General features: G+C 39.5%; 2 protein-coding genes, 1 long non-coding RNA gene and 1 pseudogene across 6 annotated transcripts in view; 2 read left to right on the forward strand and 2 right to left on the reverse strand.

Moving 5' to 3' along the window:
• The first annotated feature begins 3,322 nt into the window (after positions 1-3,322).
• LOC110051347 (uncharacterized) lies at positions 3,323-6,076 on the forward strand. Its single transcript, XR_016209554.1, has 4 exons — positions 3,323-3,441; positions 5,140-5,214; positions 5,351-5,375; positions 5,734-6,076. It is a non-coding gene; the product is annotated as an uncharacterized LOC110051347 (long non-coding RNA).
• Positions 6,077-8,030: 1,954 nt separating this feature from the next.
• On the reverse strand, positions 8,031-9,738 carry LOC149107102 (uncharacterized). Its single transcript, XM_089297083.1, has one exon. It carries the CDS (start codon positions 9,399-9,401, stop codon positions 8,199-8,201), a length of 1,203 nt encoding a protein of 400 aa, XP_089153209.1. The 5' UTR covers positions 9,402-9,738; the 3' UTR covers positions 8,031-8,198.
• Positions 9,433-13,447, reverse strand: LOC149107103 (uncharacterized; annotated as a pseudogene).
• Positions 13,448-15,817: 2,370 nt separating this feature from the next.
• LOC149107104 (uncharacterized) overlaps positions 15,818-18,351 on the forward strand; it is a 160,420-nt gene continuing 157,886 nt past the window's right edge. For all 4 annotated transcript variants that reach the window (XR_016209547.1, XM_089297191.1, XM_089297192.1 and 1 more), the window contains exon 1: positions 15,818-16,090. The gene's annotated coding sequence lies outside the window, so the exon portion shown is untranslated. The remainder of the gene's footprint in view (positions 16,091-18,351) is intronic.

Here is an 18,351-nt window from a genome sequence, read left to right on the forward strand (position 1 = left end):
TGTAGCCATTAAACATCACATTATTGAAAAAGTATTATTGAAGCTCAGTTTACAGTCACCAAAACGTACCTGCACGTATTGAAAATGAAAACAGCGCATGCGCAGCTGCATTTGTCTAGAGTAGGCTTCTTTAATCAGAAAATTTCGTCGGCGAGAACAACTGGAAATTTTAGTTGACGATAGAAATTTTAAGAAACATATAAGTCCAACCGTGACAATGTCAAGCTAAGACTAACAACCATTTTTGCATTCCTAATGTCAATTTTATAGCTTTTTTAAAATTTCATTGAATAAATAGGTTTTTTCTAATTCTAAATCACGGCCTTCTTTTATCTTCTGCTTGCACGTTTGCGTTCGAATAAGCTTTTAACTTATAGACAATAGAATGAACAATAACTAAGCATTATTTGGATACCAATTTGTGCGTATTAATAAAAGGTTTGCTTGAGATGCTACTTTAGTATGAAAATATCAGTTTTTGCAGTGTTTTAAGTTTTCTTTGAATCGTCATGCTTTGTTCTTTTAACTTGGAGTTCAATTTTCACTGAAAGCATTTCTGAAATAAAAGGCTATTAAATTCCCCTAAGAGCAGAGCAAACTTGCCTAGTCGACCCTACTTCCTCACATTTTTTGTGTTCTTTTGTTTACAACTGTAATCTTGGAATCAACAAATTTTTAGAAACGGATTTCACTAAAAAAGTTAACGTTAAAAAGCAACGACGTTTCGACCGTTCGACGGTCATTTTCAAGTTAAAAAGTAAAATCTTTGCATGCGCCCAAATATATACAATCGATTATAAGAACGGTAATGAAACACTGACTAAAACTCTAAAATATTTACATAGAAACAATACAAGAAAATTGCGGCGTGAGTAGTAAAACGTTAACGCGATAGAAACGATTTTAAAAAAATGAAATAATCAAGTAAATAGCTTAGCATGGATCGAGTCACTCTGTTTGTTGAATTTTGGTTGAAGTTTACGAATAAAAAGCATTTCAAAAATCAAACAGTCGAGTTTACTCTGACATTTTTTCAAAATCCCGAAATTGAATGCAAGACTGCTTGTAGGACTTGACATTAACTCTGGATGCTCTGAAGTTTCTTAAAGTTTCTGGCATAAGACGGAACAAATTATTTCAGTTTTTTCTGCTCGATGAAAATTTTTCGTCAAGTAAAGATTAAGAAGCCTACCCCAGACGAACGTAGCATGCGCTATTTTTCAGTATCTAGAAGCGCCGGCGGGTACTGGAACAGTTGCAACTTGAGCTTTTTAAAAAGTGCCACGTTAATGTGGCAATAACCGTGTTTCTTTAAATATTTTAGAGGCATTTACAATGGTCATGTTTCGTCCTCTTGGAACACAACTTTAATCAACAATCTGAGGATAATTCCGGCCTTTACTAACAGATAACAAATTTGTCTAGTATACCCTATCAAGTCGCTTTTTGTCTAAAGTTGAGATCTTTTGATCGTTATTTTCACCACTAGCCCTAAAATTGAAATTGGGACATCCAATACAACGGTTCTTAGTCTTACCACTATCTCTCGCTGGTCTTAAGGTGCTTGAAAACACAAGTTTTTACAAATTTGTTCCCTCGACAAATATTTCCGCTAATGTAGAGATTAAAATGCCTAAACCAATACGGCTGGGCACGTGCTGTTTCTAAGTTCAATGCAAGGAAGTCTTGGCAAATGTAAACTAAGCTTCCATAATACCTTTCCAATTAACTGTTGTCAGTTTCGTGTTAAACGGTTTTATTTCTTTTTAGCTTTTGAAAAGTTGTAAAACTATTTAAATTCCTCAGTAGCCGATTTGTTGTTATTCCTAAAATGTTTATTTCACCCAGTTTATTACCACAGTGCTTATTTCCGAAGACTAATTTCTTAACAGTCTCCGATTTATTTCAAAGAACCAAGCCGTTTGTTAGTAGGAAAGCAGTTATTTCAGGTAACCAGGAGTGATTCCATGCTGCTAAATACACATAGCCAGTATGTAATGACTATAAACAATGAATGATATTTAAGCGATATTTCAATACCAATATTTGTAATACAATTATCGAACTAGCTTGAAATGTAACTATCCGTCTTTCTTATATGTTAAGTCTTATTTGCAAAAGTTAGAAAGACGTGAAATTGATCTGATGCTTTATGCGCTCTAAGAGTCGCCCTGATTTTGTAGTTGTCGAAAATTACACCATTGAAAATGATGTATTATTGAAGCTCAGTTTACCTGTTGCTAAGACGTAACTGCACGTACTTTGTTTATGATAGCTATTTTAAAAAATTGAGCTTCGAAAATGAGAGCCTTGGCAATAAGTTGGTTGAAAACCATTTTGTGAATAACGAAAATCGTCTATCGAAGAAGTTAGTAAGTTTTATTTGCAAAAGTTAAAAAGACGTGAAATTGATCTGATGCTTTGTGCGCTCTAACAGCCGCCCTGATTTTGTAATTGTCGAACATCACATCATTGAAAAATGTATTATGGGAGCTCAGTTTACATGTTGCTAGGACGTAACTGCATGTACTTTGTTTATGATAGCTATTTTAAGAAACGTATAACGCCAGCCGGGAAAGTGTTAAGCTAAGACTAACAGCCATTCTTTTTTAGAATTATTTAAATTTAATTTTATATAGAGGTTTTTCCTTTGCACTCTTTTTCATCTATAGTTAGCACGTATGTAAATTGAAGGGGCTTTCAGCTTAGAGACAATTGAAGGAACGATAATTAAACTCTATTTGGACACCAATTTGTGCGTATTGATAACATGTTTACCTGGGATGTCACTTTAATGTGAAAATATCAGTTTTCGCAATGTTTTAAATCTATTTTCAATCGTCATGTTCTGTCCTTTTAGTTTGGAGCTCAATTTTCACCGAAAACATTTCTGAACTGAAAGGATATTAAATTCCCCTAAGAGCAGATGACAAACTTGCCTAGTCGACCCTACTTCCTCACATTTTTTGTCATCTTTTGTTTACAACTGTGATCTTTGATCCTAATTTTCACGCGCTACATTGGCCTTAAAATTGATATTAGGAATTGATGTTAGTGTTGACATTAAATCTGAATGGTCTTAGTTTCTTAAAGTTTCTAACATAAGGACGAATTTCCAGTTTTTCCCCCTGGACGAAACGTTTTCATTAAGTAAATATTAAGAAGCCTAACCCAGACCAAATGTAGGTGGGCATGCGCTGTTTTCAGTCTCTACAACTACCGGAAGATATGGCAGTTGCAACTTGAGCTTCAATAATATGACATTTCAAATTTACAGCTGTCAATTTTGCATGCAATAATTTCATTATTAGGCCTACTTAAATCAAGGCAAAGTAACAGAGAGCATTCAGTTCTCCACAGGGAGCTAAGCTGTTGAGAAGTTTTGGACTATCTCGGAAGAGCACTTTAAGAGAAGACCTTCAAGGAGAAAATTCTAGCGCGGTAGGTTTTCTTGTTACTAGATTTGTTATATTTTAAATTTGCCTTCAATTCCATGCTACCAGTTCTAGGCAAACTGGAAGAAATTAAGTTTCTTTCTGAAACTCATTCCATTTGGTTTCGCAGAATGCAATAAGTCCACACGAAACGTTTTAACAGAGAGCGCTCAACCAGAATCAAATCATTAAATAAAAGGACTCCTGTTACTCTTGGCTTCAATGTTAACATTCTGGCAGTTATTCTATCTCGGAGACGCTTTCCTAGAAGGACAGTTTCGTGGCAAAGAAGGGAGAAGAATTTGCACCGATTGACATCATTTTTGCAGCCACGAACTATTTTGTCATAAGTATTTGTCTCACTTATTGTTTAAGGTCTATGTGAACCAGAAAACCAAAAATCCCTATAGTTTATCACTAGAATATTCCAGCCACCTTTTCACGTGGTATGAAAAAATCTAACAGTATGATGCTTGGCCAATCTGATTCAGTTGCTTTACTCTTCTTTTGGAATACAATCGTCTTGTGAATTAGTATCAGTGTCGTTGGCACATGTGAGAATGGATGGACTAAAGACTCCCATCTTGATTATACAGGAAACCAGTCGATGGAATTTGAGAAAAACGAAAAGGAATTCATACTGCATAAGGGAAAAAAAATATTCGCAGTGTAATCGATTTGAAAAAAGAACCAATACGATTATGACATATCACCAAAATACGTGTCACCAAAGAAAGTACCTACCGATCAATTCATCAATAGCTTTACAATTGCTTTCTTTGGTTTTCAACTTTATTTTTTTATTTTGTTTTATTATATGGCTAGCACCGTGAGTGGGCAAGATAAATCAAATCCTGCGCTTTGATTGGCTACCCGAGCAAGCAAGATGGAGCTATCTTGCCCGCTCGGGAATACCCGGCGCGTCCAGCAAGAAAAATTTCCCCGAAAGCCACATAATAAATCCTTTATTGACCAAGCTTGTTCGGTCAAGATGGCTGGATATTGACCTCGTTTTTATTTTTTGCGAGTTTATGGACCTTGACTCCGTCTCGGTCCATAAACACGCAAAAAAAGAACTTGGCCAATATCCAGCCATCTTGACCTTACACTTGGTCAATAACCCATATTTATTTTCGTTTTCTTTCCTTTGTGGCAGACGCGCTGGCCTTCTGGTTAGGGCGCTGCAGGACACGGATCGAGCGGTCGCAGGGGTTATTGCGATGTGTTCTTGGGCAAGACATTTTACCCTCTATTGTTAAGTTCCGTGAAAAAAACCAGACGAAATACTTATTGTTCGCCCCTAGTTTTTTTCTTTAGCCCTGTTCAGACCGGGGTATAGGGGACGGAAAGTGCCCGCGCTAACTCACTAGTGCCCTCCCAGTTTCATTATCATGATTGCTTTTATATTTTGGTACGGAGCGGGACAAGGGGGGTGGGGTCCCTCCCTTGTTCAGCAGGACGGCAACAAGCTCATCCGGTCTATTCAAGGTTAAGTGCAACACTGTCAAATAAGCGGGGTCTTATTCCTCAAACAAAGTGCGTCATTTTTATGTGGCGTAAAAAAAGCTCTTCCCTGCGTTTGGAAGCAGTCCTGTGACTTAACGCTTTGTATCAGCTTTAAAACGCTTTACAATGAGTCAGCGCTACTCAGCTTAACTCAACCGATTTAAATAGCATACTGATTTGTTTTATTTATTTCTCAAAGACTATGAAGTGCTTTGTTTTCTTCGTAATATCTTTGGTCTTAGTGGCGTCAGCCTCTCTCGATAACCGACCTCAGGTAAGCGTGTTTCTGTGTTACACTGTACAGCTATACGTGTCTGAAAGACGACCTATTGCATTCGTTCCTCAGTGTTCTTGCGTAATTAAAATCGTTTTCAGTAAGGACTGATATGATTCATTTATTTCTTTGACAGGACGAAAAACATGACGAAGACCCTGGTTAGTTCGGGTATCAACCTTCTTTTAGCCATTGCTTTGTTTTACATAATTCAATAACGTATTCAGTACATATACATGACCATACACATGTAGATACCCACTTTATGCTGAGCGCTTTCAATGGACTGCAAAATTAAGACTGTGTTTGATTTGTTCGTACGTTTGATAATCTTCAGTTCCTCGTGATATTTGAAAATTCTTTCAAATTGCACTCGCGTAATTATAAAGGCTCGTACAATTTTTAAATATCACTCAGTGTGAATCCTTAATCGCAGCTAATCGCACTCGCATTCATACGATTACCTATACTAATGTACAGTTTCTTTGTTGTTTTGTCCAGGTGTTTTGTACGTTATAGGTCTGTTTGCTTTGCCCCATGTTGGCCGACCTCAGGTGACAAATGACTTCACCCGTCAGTTCAGTGGTAATAACAACTCAAACAATCAGAACATTTGTAACAACAACAACAACAACAGCAGCAACAACCACAACAACAACAACGGTGGTAGTGGCAACACCAACAGTAGCTACGGATATGGCAAATGAAAGTTCTTTCCTTCGGTTGTGTCTTGAGCATGGAAAACGACTTTTCGTTGTAGTTGAGTAATGTTTTCGCTTGTAGACCTGACGTTCTTAGCACGTCAGGAACGAAAGAGCGGTAATTGTAGAAGTAGTGAGACAATAAAGGTGATAAAAATGCAGTTTATTATTTGTGTGGTCAATTGTGTAATTGTTCAAAGAAATTTGTACTGTGAGTGATAAAAGTAACAAAGAAATTCTTAGACAAGCCGTTCAAATAGGGAACGAATAGCCCAATTTCGATATATTAAAATTCAGCCTAAAACAATAGACCTCAGCACGAGGCTCCCGGGGAATAAACACCACAAATTCTGTAGTTCTTTCCCGGAGCCTTGTGCTGAGGCGTATTGTTTTAGGCTGAATTTTAATATATCGAAATTGTTCTATTCTATTCGTATGTTTTATATTCCATATTATTGCCCTAAGGAGCCCACAACACATGCGCACAAAATATCACTGAAATCCTGCGTAAAATGACCTAAAATGCAAAGTTTTATTTTGGGGCTCTAAGATTATGCTACTAGGAATTTGAATCCTGTGAATCGAATTTTTAAAACGCAATGCATTTTTTAAACAAGAGTAGCTAAGAACCACGTTCGAGTCCTCAGTCTTAGGACTGGTTTTCATTTCGACAATAGCACAAGCTCAAAAGCATAAGCAATGCATACAATGCAGAATTAGTAAAGTGCTTCAGTACTCATAAGCCAAGAAAGTTAAGTGGACAAAAATCGAGGTAAAACTTTTTTCCAACCCGAACAGAAATGATATGCCTTCTTGGCTGATAAGTAAATGCAAGACTTAAATTTTTAGAAATACTATAAAGATATTTTTAGAGCTCGCAACAATTAAAGCTTTTAAAAGGCCTTATTTTGGAGATGTACTTTCGATGTGATTTGATTAGTTGGTTCGCGAAAATTTATCTATAAGCATCCGATAGAATACTTTCTGAAAAATGGCAAAATTCCTCTGTCTTCGCTGGTGTTCATCTCTGAAGTCTAAACTGCGTAGGAGGCTACTGCTGTGAGTTTCTTAGGGATCCTTAGCTTTTATTTGCCTTGCATCGGAAGATAAGGGCGTCAACATGGCCGCGGTCATCGAGCCGTAAAGTAACAGAAACTTCTCAAACTCATTAATAATTCATTAAGTTTAAACAAAGGAAATCATGAACGTGACGGTGTTTGGATATCTGATCTTAATTAGCATAGATTTTAACGATTTTATTTCTCCGTTTTTTCCTTAGTTTTAGTTTAGATTGAGAAGATATATTGAACACTCAAGGCAGTGTTTGACCACATTTCCAAACCCCTCAAAAATACTCCGCTGCGCGTCGTATTAGGGAGTTTAAGAAACCACGACGGCGACGCCGAGGACAACGTCGATTGAAAAATGAATTTATATTTTACCTATGAGTCTCGCGGTACTCTAAAGTCATTTGCTATGTTTATCACTGTCAAAACTATCACAAAACTAAAACTAAAACACAGCGATAAATTTGAAATATAAATTTAAAAAATGAGCCGTTGTGGTTCTTCTCGGTGTGTGGAAATGTGGTCAAACACGGTCTTTCGTGTTTGATATATTACATCTGTCGTGATCGAGTCTTCCCATTGATACTCTTGAGCCTGGAGGCGGGGGGGGAGGGGGGGGGTTGGGGTGGGGTGGGGCTACCATATAAAGAGGACAAGGGTGCTCGTGGTAAAACCTTATAAGGGTATTCAACCTCAAAAAGTCCACAGCGCGCAGGATTTTTCGCGGTACCTTTTTGGGTATTAAGCCGAAAGCAATACGACGGGACATATTTGACAATCAACTTTAGGAGTAGACAGAATTTGAAGCAAATGTTTTCATCGCTATTAAAAATTTTGAAAGTGTCAGTTAATTTGTTGTGAGCCGTTTATCAACGGTACACAGTACTCACTAGTTTTCAGGTTTATTTCGCAGCTAAAACTCTCTCTAAACTCACGGTATGCTCACAGTTCAACTCGCTGCTTCGTCTCTCCAGTTTCTGAGAAAGTCACCACACGTGCTCACTACCATATTTGGTCACACAATTGAATGTCGCAAACTACGGGGGGTGGGGGTCCGTCAAAACTCTCGTACACAACTCCCCTAAAAATTGTAGCTCAATTTTTACAATCATGTTACTCTAAAGACAGTTCGATTTGCTTCACGACAGTTCCGTATACTTAGTGACAGTGCGGTTTATCAACAACAGTCCGGTTTGCTTGACGACAGTCCAGTTTATCAATCCTCCTCCTCTGCATGCATCTGTTCTGCAATTCTCTTGGTAGCCCTCTGAGCTGCAGTTCTTCTTGGTCTCTGGCTTCTTAAGTCAACTTGTTGTCTCCTCCCTTCCTGAGGCTCATCAGTATTTTCCACTGCTCGGATTTCCAAAGGGCAGACTAACTGAAGTGGTCGCTCAATGGTGTGTCCTTTACGGAACAACGTCACACCTCTCACAACTCCGTCCTTACCTTGTACAAGACGCACCACCTTTCCTTTTTTCCATTCGCCGCGATTCTTCTTATCTCCAACAATGAGTACAATTTTTCCCACTTTAGGTGTGGTTCCTGTTTCCTTGTTAAGCCTGTGGCTTTCCATTAGGCTGTGGACATACTCTCTCTTCCAGCGTTTCCACACATGGGCTTTGGCATCTTCCAATCGCTTGCTCATCTTCGTCAGCTTCTCTGCTTCAGAATTTTCAATGTCCTCTACTGGATATGCATCTCGCCCCCACAGGATCACATTCGGCGTCAGCACTTCTTCCTCTCCTCCCTCTGTTTCAACATACGTCAGGGGTCGATTGTTAAGATTTCTTTCAACATCCACGATGACTGATTCAAATGCTTCATAGGAAAGATGTAACCGTCCTAAGGTCTTGTGCATCGCCTTCTTGATCTCCTTGATCAATCTCTCATAGAATCCTCCCCACCAGGGCGATTTGGCAAGGTTAAACTGCCAATGAATGTTCTCACGTGCTAGATAATCCTGTAGCTTCTCACTTTTCCTGATGGTTTTGATCCAATCTGCTGTAGTCTTGAATACTTTCGCATTGTCTGAGATGATGATGCGAGGTCTTGTTCGACGTGAGATAAATGCATTGAGTTTCTGCTTGAATTCGTCTGCTGTTTGGGTCCTTGTTACTTCTAAATGGATTGCTCTGGAGCTTGCACATGTGAAAATAATAAGGTAGCACTTTCCTTGTTCCTTTTTTTCAACCTCATAACTAAAAGGTCTGGCAAAGTCTACTCCGGTCACTTCGAATGGTCTGCTCCCCTCTGTTCTGTATTCTGGCAAGGCACTTGTCGACGGCACTCCGTATGGTCTGGTGGAGAATACTTTGCAAACATTGCACTTCTTTATAACTTTCTTAACTTTGGCTCTCAACTTCAGTATCCACCAGTTCTCTCTCACACTTGCCATTGTGTTTGCAGTTCCAAGATGCATGACCTGATTGTGTGTGTGAACAATAAGCTTCTCAGCAAATGGTCCTCTAGGAAGGTACGTTGGCCTGTATCCTTTAATTCTGCCTTCACACTTGAGAACACCTGTAAGTTCATCTCTGACCAACTTCCATCCCGGGGATTGTAGACATGCTTCGTCTGCTTTCTGAACTCGCTTTACCCAGGAGTTTCTCGCAGTCGTGATTTCCTCGGTTACTAACGGCCCTGCTGTTTTCTTTAACTTGTTTCTTCTCGCCTTGCAGTTGCCGACGAACCTCAGAACCCATGTTGTTACTCTCAATGTCCGCCAGTAGGTACTTCTCTCGAGCAATGCATCCCACTCATCCAACTTGCGCTCATCTGTGCGAAGAACTGCCTCTTGGATGGCCTTGAACTCCTCATCTGTCTCTTTGCTGTTGTTCAGCCTTGGCTGCTGTGACCACTGTCTCTCATCCAAGAGCCAATCTGGACCAGCAAACCAGTTTCCTCTCTCCATCTTTGCAATGGTCGCCCCTCTACTTCCAAGGTCTGCTAGATTCATTTCGGATGGGGAGTACTTCCAAGTGATGTTGATTGGACCAGTGGTTTCTGCTATCTTCTTCACTCTACTGGCCACAAACACCTTCCAACCTTTGCCAGGATTGGTTATCCAATACAACGCCACCATGCTGTCCATCCAAATGGTGGTAGATCTGATGGGCCACCGCTGAAGAGCAGTGCCAAGGTTCTTCGCCATATTCGCTGCCATATGACCGCTCACAAGTTCCAGTCTAGCTATTGAAGTGTTTCTCTTTGAGATTCGTGATTTTGATGTCAGCAGCCCTTTAGCCACGCCTGTCCCGTGCTCCACAAACGCAACCGCCACTGCACAGCTAGAATGCTTGCATCTGCGAAAATATGTAAATGGACTGCTTCCATCTCTCCAATTGAGGTAGCAACACTTCTAAGAATTCTGACATCTTTAAGCTGCTTTGTCCACTTGAGCCATTGGCTCTTCAAATGAGTAGAAACTTCTGCATTCCAGCCCTTCTTTTCATCACAGGTTTTGCGGTAGATGTGTTTTCCTTCAGCCATAGTGGGCGAGATTATCCCGAGTGGGTCATACACAGTTCCTAGATAACTGAGGATAGTTCGCTTAGTCACTAGCTGTTCGTGTGGGAAAGGCTTTGCAGGCAGCTCCAGTGTATCATCTTCTTTGTTCCATGTATGTCCTAGAATCTTGCTAGGGTTTGGCATGCCTTCACTCTCAAGACATTTAACGTTCGATTCTCACTTGTGAACTGGAAACTTAGCTGACTCCAGTATGATAGTACTCTCTTCTTTGAACCTCACAAGCTTCTCATTATCTTCTCCCGTTTGCATTAGATTGTCAACATAAGTGTTCTCCTTGAGTGCGCTCACGGTTTCTGAGAACTCTGGCCCTTGCTGTTGAAAGTGATGCTGCAGAGTGGCTCCCAATAAGAAGGGGCTCGCTTCAACTCCAAAGGGTACACGTGTAAATCTTAGATGCTTCTCTTCTCCCTTGACATTGAACAGGAATCTGAATGAATCTCTATCTTCCTCTTTAACACTTATCTGCAGAAACGCCTTCTCAATTTCACCCAGAAGTAGATTTGTGGACATGCGCGCTCTAACCATTATGTCCCCGAGGAGTGGCTGTAATGGGGGCCCAGTAAACATGCAGTCATTGATGCTGTTGGCCAATGGGTGTGGTTTAGCACTCGCGTCAAACACCATGCGAACCTTCGTGGTAACTGCACTTTGCTTTACAACTGGTTTATGTGGCATGTAGAATACTCGTTCTCCGGTTGGATTCTGAGGAGCTTCTTCTATTACGCCTTCTTTGAGCTGCTCTTCGACGATGCCACCATTTCTTCTCTCAATTTCTCATTTCTCAACAATTTTCTCTCCACATTCTCAAGACGCTTTCTGCTAAGTGTCTCATTTGTGTTCGATAACATTGTTCCAGGAATCCATGGAAAACTGACCTCATACCTTCCATCCTCTCTTTTTCACTACACTCTCCTTGAAGTCACGCAGAACATCCAGCTGATCATTCTCACCCCGATCCTCAATCCCCAGTACATCCAAACTGTAAAGTTTCTCATAGTCGTTAACTTCTCTCAAGTACATGCAGGTGCTGCCACTCCCATATTCATCTCCACCATGGACCACCCAACCAAACGTTGTCTCTTCCACTAGGGGGTCTCCTGGCTTCCCTTTGAACACTCTCTCCGTCCTTATTCTGCTGTAAATGCTATCTCCGAGAATGAGATGTATCTGGTGTTCTCCTGAAGACGTCATGTAGAACCTCTTGTCTCGTGTATGCGAGTACTTCAGTTTCAGCTGGTTCATGTCTGGCCTTCACACTGTGGTAAAGTCCACTAACTTTGAGACAGTGAATTCAATTTCTTCACATGATTTTCCGTCCAGCGATTCAATGCGGGTGTCAAAGATTGGCATGGACTGGACTTTGGTTCCATTGACCGTCAAGATTTCACGGGTCTCATGACGAGTTGGCTTCAACTTTAACGTCTTGACTGCCTCACGAGAGATGAAATTGCGTGCAGATCCTGTGTCCAGGTAAGCCCAGAGAACCTGTCCTTTGATGTTCACGGGAATTATGGCGGGTAGTACTCTCTCCTCTGCATAATTAGTGTAGCCAGTCAGCGAAACCCCATTCGCACTGCTGCTTTCTCTCTCCTCTCCGTCGCATATGCTTGTATGATGTTTGTATTTGCACTTCAGGCACCCACGCCTCTGGCACTGGTCTGCTCTGTGATTTGCACGCCCATAGTTAAAGCATAAATTGTGATCCACAAAGAACTTCTTTCTGTTCACCAACCCTGATACCACGGTGCAGTTTCCACTCCAGTGATCATGCCTTCGGCAGAAAAGGCAATAAGGTGACCGATTATCTCCTGGCTTCTGTGTGAAGAGATGTTTCTCGCATTTGCTGTTTTCCACGTGATTTCTCTTTAGCCACTTCTGCAAAGTGTCAATTAAATGTTCCATCGACCATTCCTCCCAATTCTCATCAACTCGTACTAGGTCCGGTTTGACATGTGGCAATTTGTTGATCGTATTCATTACAAACCCTTGTAATTTCTCAGCTTCTTCAAGTGTTTGGAGAGCGTCATAGTTTTTGCTCAGCCTCTCGTAAAACTCTTGTATTTTGAAATAATTCGTTCCTTTGACCAGAGGTAGATTGATTATTTCGTCCATGTGTGCATTGATGACAACTTTAGTTTGACCGAACTCCTTTTTAAGTCGTTCCCATGCCGTCTTATAACCAATACGCCCAGGTTTCAAGTTTGCAATTCGGTCTCTCACCTTCGGCCCGACAGATTCTAGCAGATAGCCGAATTTCTCTTCGTCAGAAATTGACTTGACATCAACTTAAGTTAGGAACATGTTTTCAAATCTCACCCAGTCGCCAGCAGTACCTTTGAACGGTGTCATCTTAAGTTTCGGCAGTTTAGTTGTGCTGGAAACGGCGGTTTTCTCCATTTCTAATTTCTTCTCCGCTACCCGCAATTCTGCTTCGAGCTTTTCCTTCCATAACTCACGCTCGTGGTTCTGTTGTCTTTCACGGAGCTCGCAAAGTCGCCGCTCGTCTTCCATCTGTTGTTTCGAATCTTCTTTCCGCCGCTCAATTTCCTCTTCTTTTTCAGTAAGACACTTTCCAAGCCTCTCCTTGTCGATAACTAACGCTGCATATTTGGATTTGGTGTCTTTCTTCCACTGTCTCACAGAACGAGATGTCACTCCTCGCTCGATTTTCAACTCTTCTGTCTGTGAAATAAGATCCTATAGTTTCGCGATAATTTTCTCGGCTCGTTTGTCGGCGATATCCATCTCAGTAAAGTCCCCGAGTTCAATCAGTTCTCCTGTCTCCTCCAAGAAGTATTTCAGCTTGTTTATTTCTTTGTCAATCTCTCTAATGAGACGTTGTTCGTCTTCGTTGGCTTCTGCTTCGCCGTCGCTCATGTTTGCTTTGACTCACGGTCGCTCCTTGTTTTTATTCTCTCACTCTCGATTCCACCGATATTTTCGCAGTTCTCGACGTACCTCCACAGTGCGATCCTTGTCCCAGCACCAAAAAGTGAGCCGTTTATCAACGGTACACAGTACTCACTAGTTTTCAGGTTTATTTCGCAGCTAAAACTCTCTCTAAACTCACAGTATGCTCATATTTCAACTCGCTGCCTCGTCTCTCCAGTTTCTGAGAAAGTCACTACACGTGCTCACTACCATATTTGGTCACACAATTGAATGTCGCAAACTACGGGGGTGGGGGTCCGTCAAAACCCTCGTACAGTTGTTTTAGAATTGGCAACTCTAAGGAGTGAAAAAATTTCAAGCTACGCCTACAAAACAGGGTCTTGGTACCTCTTCGTTGGGGGACTCTTCAAAGTCTTCGACGAGTGGGGCTCTAGAGGTCGGAGGCATTTAAATTAATACTTCTTTTAGAACAAGAACTGCTCAGTTAGCAAAAACAGAAGCGGATTCGTATAATAAATAATGCTATTATTATCACCTTTGGAGGGTATTGAGAAAATAAAAACTGAAAAAAAAACAAAACAAAAACAAAAACAAAAAATGACAACAACTACAGTCTGAATAATCACGCGAGCGTTTACAAGTTGAATAGGCAGCTAAGCCATCACGTGACCTATTTTCCTTAAAATTATGGGCTATAACTTAATGAATGCCATAAATGGAAAAAGCATGTCGAAATATCAAAATGGCCAAGTTTGAGGCCCCCATCATTAAAGATGGAGATTTTATGACGGTCCGAAATTTTAAAGAATAAGAAGATTTCTATGGAAAACGTTGGTGGAGAGCAAGACCTTGCTCTCCAGCAACATTAATTTTACATACAAATCCTCTAAATTTTCCGAAAATTCAAACTGTAGTATAAACTTACTCTTTAATTCCAGGGGTCTCAAACTTAGACATTCTGGTATTTTCGATGCGCTCTTTCCATTTCTGGCATTTTTTAAGCTATAGCCCATAATAAAAAAATTTTCTCGGAAAAGTTTGTTCACTTGACCCCAGCTGCAAAGGGCCCATTCAGTTATATTCCCTCAATGAAAATACACAATACATCAAGCGTTGCTGGCTACATATTACAGGATCTTGCCATTTAATTTGAGTTTTCAAAAATTGTAAAAGACATGAAAGGAAAGATCTCTAAAGCTTATTTGTAAGTGTTGAAAATCGTTGTACAATTGCTAAACTGTTCGCGGGTTAAAATACATTTTAGCCCGACAAATAAGCTCAAATTCGCCATTTTTGCCTGCAAAATGCGCCACAATGCCCGGCAAAGTGATAATAATATGCCTGTTTGCGCAGAACATTGAACTGTTCCATCCAATTCCAATACTCCGAATCTTGAAAATCTGTCTGGAAAAAGAATGACGTCACATCCGGTTGAGTATCCTATCATGCACTTAGTCACAATCTACGATCACTTGTCCAGAAGCATGATGTCTTCGAAAATATGGCGGGTGTTGTGGAGTTGTGCTTTTTTTTGTGTTTTTATTTGCTCTCCTGTGGCTTGTTCTTACACTACCTTAAGCAAAAGTTTTTCTTTGTATTGAAAAATAACTTGCCGCGTAACGAAGCGGTTTTAGAAGGTAAATTCGAGCACATGGCGGTCAGTCAGTAGGTAAGCTCAAGCTACATCACTAAGTTGGTCTTCATAGCAAATAGTGTCCAAGAGCAAATAGGACAAAATTAGTAGTTGTGCATATTTTTGAACGCTAAATTTTGGCGGTAGATTCTGTCGATGAAATAATTTGTGTTAGTGTTCACACGATTTCTGATAGATTACCTGTTGTATTAAAGCCTCAGTGGACCATTTTCCAGATTGAGGAATACGAATTAATTTTATTATTAAACATTGTAGTCACCGTCTGTCTTCTCATTGGCTAAAAGTCTACAGGTAATTCTGAGAAACAGTGCAACCTACAGATTATTTACTAATCTGCGAGCAGATTAGTGAATAATCCGTAGGTTGCACGCGCAATGCATGATTTCCAAGAGCAATGTCAAGTTCACGTAAGAACATGGCTTGTCGAAAATAAACTGTGTTGGGTGTGACAATGTGTTGTCGTTATTTTCTTTAAAACAATGTATAATAAAACAGTTATGGGATTTGGTTTTTTGTAACATCCGAAATAATCAAGGTCTCGGTTAGCGTTATCTGCCTCAGCCTTCGGCTTACCTTGACCTTTGTTATTGTGGATATCGCAAAAACCTCATCCAATAATTATTGTTTACAAGTGATGTGTAAGCTGCATCATGTAGGGAAGTAGGCAAACTTCAAACCGAAAATTATCACACATTGCACTTAATGTAAAGGCAACTCAATTCAGGGAATTTTTTTGCTGAAATGTTTACAATTAGTTCTTTTTTTTTTATTTTCTTTCTTTAAAATTCATTACCAGGGGTTACAATAAGATTTTTAGCAGGTGGGCATTAGACTTTGACAGCCGGGCAGAAAAAGTGTAAGGCCCAAAGGGCCTTGCAAAGGTATGGGGCAGAAAACTTTGAAATTCTAGACTTGCACAGATGCTCGCAAGAATTTTTTAATTCTCTGTTTTTTTTTTCTAAGTACAGTGAATGGTGGAAAATGCATGGTTAGCAAACCACGTGAACAGGGTTCTGCATTGACTTACATCATGTGTGAGTTTCCTTCTTTCCAGTAGTTTAAAAGCGAATTAATAGCACAGAATAAAGGTTTTCAGGAGAATGATAAACCTGAGCATGATATTATACTTTATTTGGTGCAAACAGGTTATATTTTTTGTCTGCTGTTTGTAGAAAAATGAAACTTGAAACTCTAACTTGGTCACTTGCTGGGCAACCAGTGAAAACAGCAAACCAATTGAGATGACTATCTATAATTTTGTCGCTTGATTTCTAGGCTGTCACACTTTATAGACGGGAAAAAAAAGAACATTCTCAAGTATATTTTCGAAATTATTATATTATTTTTGCTATAAATATAAATAGAAACGAACCATGAACCGGAGAGTTCTGCAGTAATTGTATTTTTCGGTTAATTTCAAACCATTTACTCTTGAAGGGAAATGTGGGAGTACATTTAATTTTAATATTTCATTATGCAAGTAAAAGGTTTTCAACAAGAAGACTGCTAATTAAAACAGGCTCTTTGCTTGAAGTTTCCTATGTAAATAGATACACCTAATTGCAATAACGCTGTTATAGAAAAAAGCGAAAAGCACAAAGCCAAATAGGAATTAATTAGCCAAATTTAAATTTCCATTGTTTTCAGATACTGTGCATGAATGAAAAATATAATGTACATGAATAACATGAATGAAAAATGTATTTTTCATTCATGTACAGTATTTAAGAACAATGGAACTTTAAATTTCCCAAATTAATTCCTATTTGGCTTTTTGCTTTTTTCTATGACAACGTGATTGCAATAAGTTGTATGTAAATAATGCAGTTCTCCTAAGCAAGATTATCTGCGAAAAACTTTTTACTTCTCACTTCACAGTGCTACCGTGACACAAAGTAGATAAAACCCTTTTAACATATTGCGCCCCAAAGTTTTTTTCACATAAAGCTACCTACATTGTACCTCTGGACCTTTTCTTTGCCGGAGCAGAAAATTATTGGGTTATTTGCTGCGTAATTTTGACACTTTTCAAGTGGGCTTGTGTGTGTAACATGTTTCCGCAAAGCATCATTGGGTGAATTTGCAGGCCAATTTGAAGATACAACAGAGATAATGCGTACTTTTACCAGCAAAATTGTATTTTGTATGATTTGAAATAACCTAATTTTTTCAGATGACTGTTAGCCGCAGGGAAATAGTTTAGGGCAACAACAGTACGATATAAATTATCAGTGAAGCCGCTGGGGAAAGTTCTGTTCACGGCCAGTCAATTTGTCTGGTGCCCGGCCCTTAATGAAACAGCTGGTCATTATTGTTATGCAAAACAAAGGGAAACCATGAGATGATAAATATTATGCCTCTATGTGAAATAAATCATACACGTGACAAGAATCTTTGGAACTACATGTACATGTATACAAAAACTACTGTATTTACGGTGGGTAACACATAACAGCAAGACAAAGAAAGCCTGAAAGAATTAATATTCAGTCACCCACTGCTACATGTAGAGGGATTACAGTCAAACCTCTGATAAGTGGACACCATTGGAACTTTGTCTGCAAGTGTCCACACAATACAGGGTGTCCACTTACGTTTATGTTAGGAAGATTAGAAAGTTAACTTAAGTTCAGACTGATGGGTTAAATTACTAAACTAGAATTAAGAGTATTTTAAGAATAGGAACCACATATTAATTTAATACATGTATGTTTATATGTATAATGTAATCTTCTTGATCAAAACTAACTCTAGCAACTGGTCATCTCTAGTAAAACTTCGACTTCCATTTATTCTAGAGCCTAACAATGTATAAACATGGAAAATTTCATAGGTGACACTGATTTATTACACATTTTATTATAAGTTCCATTACGGCATTTAACGTCACAATGAGATAAAATTGTGGGTTAGGCTGGATTCAGTTTTATGGCTGCCAAAAATATCCTGTCTTTAGAGCTTCTTCTTTTGCGTGGCCATTTTCCTCGAAGAAAGAGAGAGGCGTCTGGGAACGAGGCAGCTATTGATCCCAGATGTCTATTGAAATGGCTTTCTTTCAAGCCAATATTGCATGCACCATTGGGTTCATTCACATGATTTAAAAAAATGATTACACGTGATAATGAATTTCATGATCACGTGATGGGTGAACCTCTGCTGTTGGGTAAGTTGCTTCACACTTTGTTTGCAAGTTTGTTAAGTTTCGCACTTTCTACGAAGATACAATCCAAGATATGTGGCAGAAAAGAGTTTGACAGATGCAAAATCCATTACTCGGATGAGATTAAGTTTGCCT

The sequence above is a fragment of the Orbicella faveolata genome, unplaced genomic scaffold, assembly GCF_042242905.1.
Source record: "Orbicella faveolata isolate gen_17 unplaced genomic scaffold, um_ofav_v1 contig_27, whole genome shotgun sequence".
Lineage (NCBI taxonomy): Eukaryota > Metazoa > Cnidaria > Anthozoa > Scleractinia > Merulinidae > Orbicella > Orbicella faveolata.